The sequence below is a fragment of the Ceratotherium simum genome, chromosome 21 (genome assembly GCF_057802395.1).
Source record: "Ceratotherium simum simum isolate JZ-2026a chromosome 21, ASM5780239v1, whole genome shotgun sequence".
In the NCBI taxonomy this organism is placed as follows: domain Eukaryota; kingdom Metazoa; phylum Chordata; class Mammalia; order Perissodactyla; family Rhinocerotidae; genus Ceratotherium; species Ceratotherium simum.
Genome location: NC_141920.1, coordinates 28,728,211 through 28,735,553, shown reverse-complemented (window position 1 = coordinate 28,735,553; position 7,343 = coordinate 28,728,211). Strand labels below are relative to the sequence as shown.

At 55.4% G+C, this 7,343-nt stretch overlaps 1 protein-coding gene across 1 annotated transcript; it reads left to right on the top strand.

The window, feature by feature from the left end:
• Nucleotides 1–222: 222 nt before the first annotated feature.
• SRXN1 (sulfiredoxin 1) lies at nt 223–6,355 on the top strand. The gene is made up of 2 exons (XM_087445470.1): nt 223–453; nt 4,144–6,355. The coding sequence occupies exons 1-2, from the start codon at nt 238–240 to the stop codon at nt 4,345–4,347; spliced, it is 420 nt and encodes a 139-aa protein (XP_087301596.1). The 5' UTR covers nt 223–237; the 3' UTR covers nt 4,348–6,355.
• Nucleotides 6,356–7,343: the final 988 nt, after the last annotated feature.

Here is a 7,343-nt window from a genome sequence, read left to right as displayed (position 1 = left end):
AGGGGAGGCGGCCAGGCGCCCCCCGGCGGAGAGTGGGAGCCCCGCGCCGGGCCGGTGGCGGCCAGCGCGCCCAGCCGAGGCCGGGTCCGCGAGCGTGGGGCCAGGGCCGGACCACTGCGGGGCGGGGGGAGGAGCCCTGCCGGCGCGGACCCCCGGCCGCCCGCGCGCAGTGGTACGGCCCAGCCGGGGTTAAAGCCCCGGGGAGGCGGCGCGTCCGGCGGCGGCGGCGGCGGCGCGATGGGGCTGCGCGCGGGCGGAGCGCTGGGCAGGGCCCGGGCCGGGGCTGGCCGGGGGGCGCCCGAGGGACCAGGGCCGAGCGGCGGCGCGCCGGGCGGCAGCATCCACTCGGGCTGCATCGCCGCGGTGCACAACGTGCCTCTGAGCGTGCTCATCCGGCCGCTGCCGTCTGTGCTGGACCCGGCCAAGGTGCAGAGCCTGGTGGACACGATCCGGGTGAGGCCCCGGGGAGGCCGGCCGGAGGGAGGGCGCTGGAGGAGGGAGGTTGCGCTGGACGCGAGACGGGACTGGTTCCAGGCGGAGGCTCCACCGGAGCTCAGCAGTTGCTGTGTGAGCTTGAGCAAGTGGCTGGGCCTCTCTGGGCTTCTGTTTCCTCACTTGAGCAAGGAGGGAATTGGACGAGATAATTAAAAGAGCGATCGCTAGCTCTTACAAAGGTAGCACTTGAAGTGGTCCAGGAGCTGTTTTAAGTGCCTTAGCTTCTTCATGCCAACCCTATGAGGTAGATACCACTACTGTTCCTCTTTTACAGACGAGGAAACTGAGGCACAGGAGGATTTCAGCAGCTTGTCCAAAGTCAGGCATCTAGAAAGGGGCACAGCCTGGCTGCAGTGCCCAGCTGCATGGCCACCACACTATCCAGAGATAGGCTGTGCTGTCACTTCTGAATGTGACAGTCAGTGGCAGAGGGACTGGGCGTGTCGTATGTGCTGGGAGGGCCTTGTTTAAACTGGAACTGGGAGCAGATAGGGGTCAGCCCCGTCACTGAGGGAGGGTGTTGTAGAATGCCCTAGTGATCCGGGCAGGAACCGTGGGGGAGGGAGGGAACATATGTGTCGGGTTAGGCCTCCATGGCATCGTGTCTGCTTCCCCCAGACCCTTGCAGGCTGACCGTGTGAGACCCGGAGGCCCCACCCAGCACCTTTACAGGTCCCCCAAATGTCTTCCAGTCCTAGAATTCGCACTGCTGTTCCCACTGCCTGGAACCGCTTCCCAGGTAGCCACAGGGCCTCTCTCTCACTCGAGTCTGGTCTCCACCTCCCTGTCCGCCCTTGCTCATGGAGCCCTGGCCTCTCTCGCTGTCCCCTTAACCTGAGCTATTCCTCCATAAAGCACGGATGTCCACCTGAGTCATATTATACGTTTGTTTGTTTGTGTTTTATTGCCCGTCTTCCCCACCTTGTGTGAGCTCCACAAGAGCAGAGATCTTGTCGTATCTTGGCTGTTTCCTCAACACGAGCCCGGGGCTTTGCTGTTGGTGGAGGATCTAGCCCTGCAGCTCTCTCCCACCCCTGGGCCTTTGCACAGGCTGTTCACCCCCCGCCAGGAAAACTCTTCCATCTCTTCTTTATTGTTTCGAACTCCTTCTTGGTCTTCTTGTCTCAGTGTCTTCCTGGCGTCCTGGACTAGGGTCCCCTGCATGCCCGCCAGCATAGCTCTGATCCCGTGGGGTATTTTTGTTTGTTTTTGCTGAGGAAGATTGGCCCTGCGCTAACATCTGTGCCAGTCTTCCTCTACTTTGTGTGTGGGTTGCCGCCACAGCACGGCTGACGAGGGGTGTAGGTCCTTGCCCGGGATCCGAACCCATGAACCCCGGGCCACCAGAGCAGAGTGCACCTAACTTAAACACTACACCACCAGGCTGGCCCCTCTCGCTGGGTTTTAATGGCCTGCTCATATGCCCATCTCCCATGCTAGAACCATATGCTCTGTGAGGGCAAGATCCAGGCCTGTCTTTGCTTACTGTGTGTATTAGTTTTCTATGGCCACTGACAAATTACCAGAAACTTGGTGGCTTAAGACAACATAAATTTATTATCATATGGTTCCATACTTCAGAAGTCCTAAATGGGTGTCACTGGGCTGAAGTCAAGGTGATAGCAGGGCTGCATTCTTTTCCGGAAGCCCTAGGGGAGAATCCAGTTCCTTGCCTTTCTGGCTTCTAGAAGCCAACCACTTTCCTTGGCTCTTAGCCTCTCTTCTCCATCTTCGAGGCCAGCAACCTCAGACCTCCTGTTCTGCCCCTCTTCCGCTTTTAAGGACCCTGGCGATCACGTTAGACCCCTGTGGATAACCCAGGATAATCTCCCCATCTCAAGATTCTTACCTTAATCACATCTGCAAAGTCCCTTATGCCGTGAAAAGAAACATATTCGCGGGCTCCAGATTAGGATGTGGCCGTCTTTGGGGGCTGTTGTTCTGCCCACCCACCATCACGCCCCCAGCGCCCAGCACCAGGCCTGCCCGGCCCGGCTGCCCCCCGTTAGTGCTCCGCCACCGGGCAGGCTGTGCTCCGCGACTCACACCTCAGCTGCTTGGCTCGTCAGCAGCCCATAGGGTGTCTGAGCCCATTTTTCAGGTGAGGAGCGATGCTTAGAGAGGCGAGGCCACTTGCTCAGGGTCCCCCAGCCCCTCTGCAGAGGAGCTGAGTGGCAAATTCAGGTTCGCCGGATCCCAGAGCCCCAGCTGCCAACTGCTGGGCCATGCTGCTTAGTAATCTCTTCTGGAATAAATGGACAGATGAGTCCATCCAAGCAGCACAGCAGGAGGAAACCGCGGGCGGGTGGCGGGAGGCCTTCTTGGCGGCTCACACTGAATATGGCCTCCCCAGAGCACTCCCCCGCCCACCCTGCCCTGCCCCACGCTTTCCCTACCCAGAGGACCACCCATGTCCACCCGGCTGCTCAGCCCCCAACAGGAAGTCAACTTAGCTTCTCCTCTTTCTCTTCTCCTCCCATTCACCCCTTCTGCCTTCCCCTAAGAGCTGCACCTAACATGTCCCAAACCTGCCTGCCTCTCTCTCTCCCCGCCACGTCCTCATCAAGACCAGCGTCTTCTGCCGAATACCCGCAGAGGCCTCACCTCTGACCTCCCTGCTTTTGCCTTGACAGCTGAAAGTTGCCCATGAGAACTTTCTGGAATGTTCATCAGACCATGTATCCTCCCTGTTGAAAACACTGCAGGGCCTACCCACTGCTCTTAGCAACAAACCTGCAGGGCCTGGCTCATGCTGACCCTCCTGACCTCTTCTCTTCCTCCACCCCTTGAGTGCCCTCTGGTCACCATGGCCTCCCTGCCATGCCTCCAGCACACTGAACTTGTTCTGGCCTCAGGCCTTTTGCATTTGCTGTTCCCTCTGCCTGGAATTCTCTTCCCTCAGGTTATACACAGCGTATATAATTGAGCACTTTCCACATGTCAAGCGTTATTCGAAGCACTTTACATATATTAACACATTTAATCCAACAGCTCTGTGAGGTGGGTCTGTTGTCTTCATCCCCATTTGACAGATGGGACAACTGAGGCACAAAGAGATTAAATGCTCACAGTCACACAGCCATTAAGTAGCAGAGCTGAGATTTGAACCTGGCAGTCAGGTTCTTAATCTAAACTATTCCACCTCTCTGTCTTCCCAAGTGGACCTCTCTGTGTTCGGGTCTCTGCTCCATTATCACATTAGAGAGGGCTTGAGGAACCCCATCCCTGTCACGTGTTATTGTCTTCATGGCATTTATTAATTCACGTCTTCATTCCATCTGCCCCACTAGCCTGCAGCCCCTTGAACGCAGGGGCTGTGTCTGTCTCATTCCAGCTGTTCCTTATTCCCGGAGCCTAGAACAGCACCAGATATATAGGATGCATGTGGTGTGTTGATACACATTTAACAACCTGGTCTCTAGGGGAAAGAAGCCCTGATTTGTAGCAGCTGCCCATTTCCCTGGTGTTAATACTTTCCCCGTGACACTACCGGGGGGATGTCAGCCAGCTCACAAAATTCCTGTATACTTGACAGTTGTCTCTCACGAGCCAGCGTGAGCCAGGGCGAGCACCTTGTAGGAGCTCGACAAGGTTAAGACAATCTGCTTTGCTGACCACACTCCTTCACCCTCTGCCTCTTCCCTCCAGGAGGACCCAGACAGCGTGCCCCCCATTGACGTCCTCTGGATCAAAGGGGCCCAGGGTGGTGACTACTTCTACTCCTTCGGGGGCTGCCACCGCTATGCGGCCTACCAGCAGCTGCAGCGAGAGACCATCCCTGCGAAGCTCGTCCAGTCTACCCTCTCGGACCTAAGGGTGTACCTGGGTGCTTCCATGCCGGACTTGCAGTAGCAGCCTCCTTGGCCCCTGGCACTGCTCCAAGAGCCCAGAGGACACGTTGGCCTCCAGTGGGCCGGGCCATGCAGAAGGTGTAGCAGGGGTGCCTTCTCTTTGAGCCTGGGGGGAGGGTCTGCACCCCAAGCTGCACAACCTTGGACTCACAACTGAACAGTGTGGGAGCCTCAGTTCCCACCTCTGTGAAAATGGGGTCATGGGCTTGATCTTGAGGGATTATTGAGAGGATGACCCGAGAAAGGAGAGCCACATGCTGCTGGCTCAGATTCCCAAAGACAAGGATCCTTCTGCATTTTTGTCTTTATATGTCCCATTATGTGGAATACATTCAGCTGCAAGTAAAGGAAAACCTAGGTTACAGCGGCTTAAACCAAGAGAAGTTTGTTTCTCCACACAGCATGGATTCTGGAGACAGGTGGCTAATGGTGTTGGTTTAACAACTCAGCAAAGGAGGGCTCACATCTCTGTTATCTTTTTAGCCTTTCCCTCATTGCTTGTTACCTCATGGTCACAGGATGGCTGCTGTACCTCCAGGAATCATGTCTGTGATCAAGGAAGAAAGGAGTAGGGGAGGAAGAGGGGCCAAGCCAGCTGGACCTGTCAACTTCTACGATCAAGTCAAACGTTTTTCAGAGGCCTGTTTCCTGCTCTCTCCCCCTGCATATTTCCATGGCCCAAACCAGCTACCGTTGCCACCCCTAGCTGCAAAGAAAGCTAAGACAGCAGGGAACAGAATTGTCACGATTGAGTAGACCAGTCATATCCCATCTCCTGGTTCTGGCACACTGCCTCCTGAAGTAAAATTGGAATCACATTGCTAAGAGAGAAATGAGCAATTATGTGTTAGTTAGCCTTTGCTGTGTAACAAACCATCCCAAAACTTAGCAGCTAAAAACAAGTTATTTATTTGCCCATAATTCTGTGGTTTGGCAGTTTGGGCTGAGCTTATCTGGACGGTTCTGCTGATCTTGCCTGGGGTCACTCATGGGGCCGCATGCCATCAGCTGTCACTTTAGCTAGGGCCAGATGGTCTAGGATAGCCTTACTTGTTCGCAGTTGGCAGGCCGTTGGCTGGGTGACTTGGTTCTGCACGTGGCCTCTCCAGCAGGTCAGCTCAGGCTTATTCACGTGATGGCCTCAGGGTTCCGAGAGAGCGAGGGTAGAAGCTGCAAGAACTTTTGAGTTCTAGGCCCAGAATTGGTACATCAATTCTGCTAAGTTCCTTTGGTCAGGGAAAATTGTGAGGCCGACCCAGATTCAGGGGGTGGGGAGACAGTCTATACCTCCTAATAGGAGAAACTACAAAGAATTTGTGGCATTTTTCATCTATCCCAAATGACTTTGCACAGGCAAATAACAGTGTTTCTCTCTCTGTTTCCCTTTCTCTCTCCTTTGCACAGGGCCTTGCTCTGCCCAGGCTGCAGTCACTAAGACATTGTCCTGGCCTCAAGTCTAGAGGAAGAAGTGATGGGGCAGGGGGTGTGTCTCTCCCACTCTAGTGGGGGCATCTCGCATTGTCTGCACTGGGAGACGGGGAGTAGACCAGGTGGGACATTCCAAAGGGACTTCTGAATCCCCGGGGTCCTGGGGAAAGGGAAGAGGCAGAGGAAGGGTGCAGAGTGAGGCGGGCCTTGCTCTCACTGCCCAGCTAAGGGAACTCGGTCACTTGGTGTTTTCAAGCCTCAGTTTCTCAGCTCGGTAATGAAGACAACAGCTTTCCCATCCATTCTCTGTCCCAGGGAGGGAAGACTGAGGTAACCAATAGCATTTGAAAGGAATGTAGTAGTGAATACAGTGTGATAGCCTGGACTGGGTCTTGGAACAAAGGAAAGGCATTGGTGGAAAAGCTGGAAGTCTGAATAAGGTCTGGATTTCAGTTAATCATATACCAGCGTTGACAATTGGGGTAGGCTGCGTGCAGGGTACATGGGAACTCCCTGTATTATCTTTGCAGTTTTTCTGTAAGTTGAAAATCATTCCCAAATAAAAGTTTATTTACTAGAAAGAGGGGTGTAATTACTTTAGACCAATGGTTTAGCTCCTCAAAGGGGTTTGCTAAAACACACAAGGCTGGGCCCCACCCCCCGAGTTGCTGACTCAGGGCGTCTGGGATGGAGCCTGATGATTGCTTTTCTGACAAGTTCGAAGGTGATGCTGCTGCTGCCGTTCAAGGGCTACAAGCTGAGAACCCCAGATCTAGTCTGCCTCAGTTATTTTCAAATATGGTGACACCCTGCACCCCCACTGGGCTGGGTCCCGGGAGATCCGTGCTCTGGGGCCAGCTTGTACAGCCATTCACCGTGTGACATTGGACAAGCCCCTCCCTGGAGGCATTTTACAAGCTGTCAAATGGACAGTCTACCCATAAAGTTTGTAGCGAGGGTCAGAAAGCTGAAGACATGCTTTGTAAACTGCTGTCGTGAGGTGCCGCTGCCTGGCGTAATTGCCTCCTGCACCTGCTGGGCTAGGGCGACAGAGTGGTTGCCCCTTCCTGAAAGGGCTTTTCCTTCTTGCAGATAAGACCCAAGCAGGCAGCGCTGGGGGTCCTGCTAGGCTCTGGGAGGGGCTGCAGAACAGACTTGGAGTGGGGGCGGGGGGTGGTCATTCTTAAGAAAGAGGAGCTGGGTTTTGAAGGGTGAAACCTGCAGGTTGCTCTCGGCCGAGGCTGAGAGCTGCGTTTCCCATTTACGCCAGCAGGTGGCGCTGCTTTCCGGTCTGCCGAGCAGAGCAACTGTCGTGGGAAGTGGGTGGATGGAGGGGCCTGGCTGTCAGCGGGATGCATCAGTTGCTCAGAGAAGCCGGGGGTTCAAGCACAAGAAAGAGACCTGGCTGGGAGCCTGGAGTTTCAGGTTCTACTTATGCCGTCCACTCTTGCTCTATGGCCTTGTGCACATCACGGCCTCTCCGGGCCTGTCGTCTAGTCTACGCTGGGGATGCTGGGCCAGATGCTCTCAGGCTCAGCAAAGGGGGCACCTCCTCCAAGAGGCTTCCAG

Coding starts and splice junctions, on each gene's coding strand:
- SRXN1 (XM_087445470.1), top strand. CDS start 238: ATGGGGCTGCGCGCGGGCGGAGCGCTGGGCAGGGCCCGGGCCGGGGCT. Junction 454..4,143: donor GCCTGGTGGACACGATCCGG/GTGAGGCCCCGG, acceptor TCTTCCCTCCAG/GAGGACCCAGACAGCGTGCC.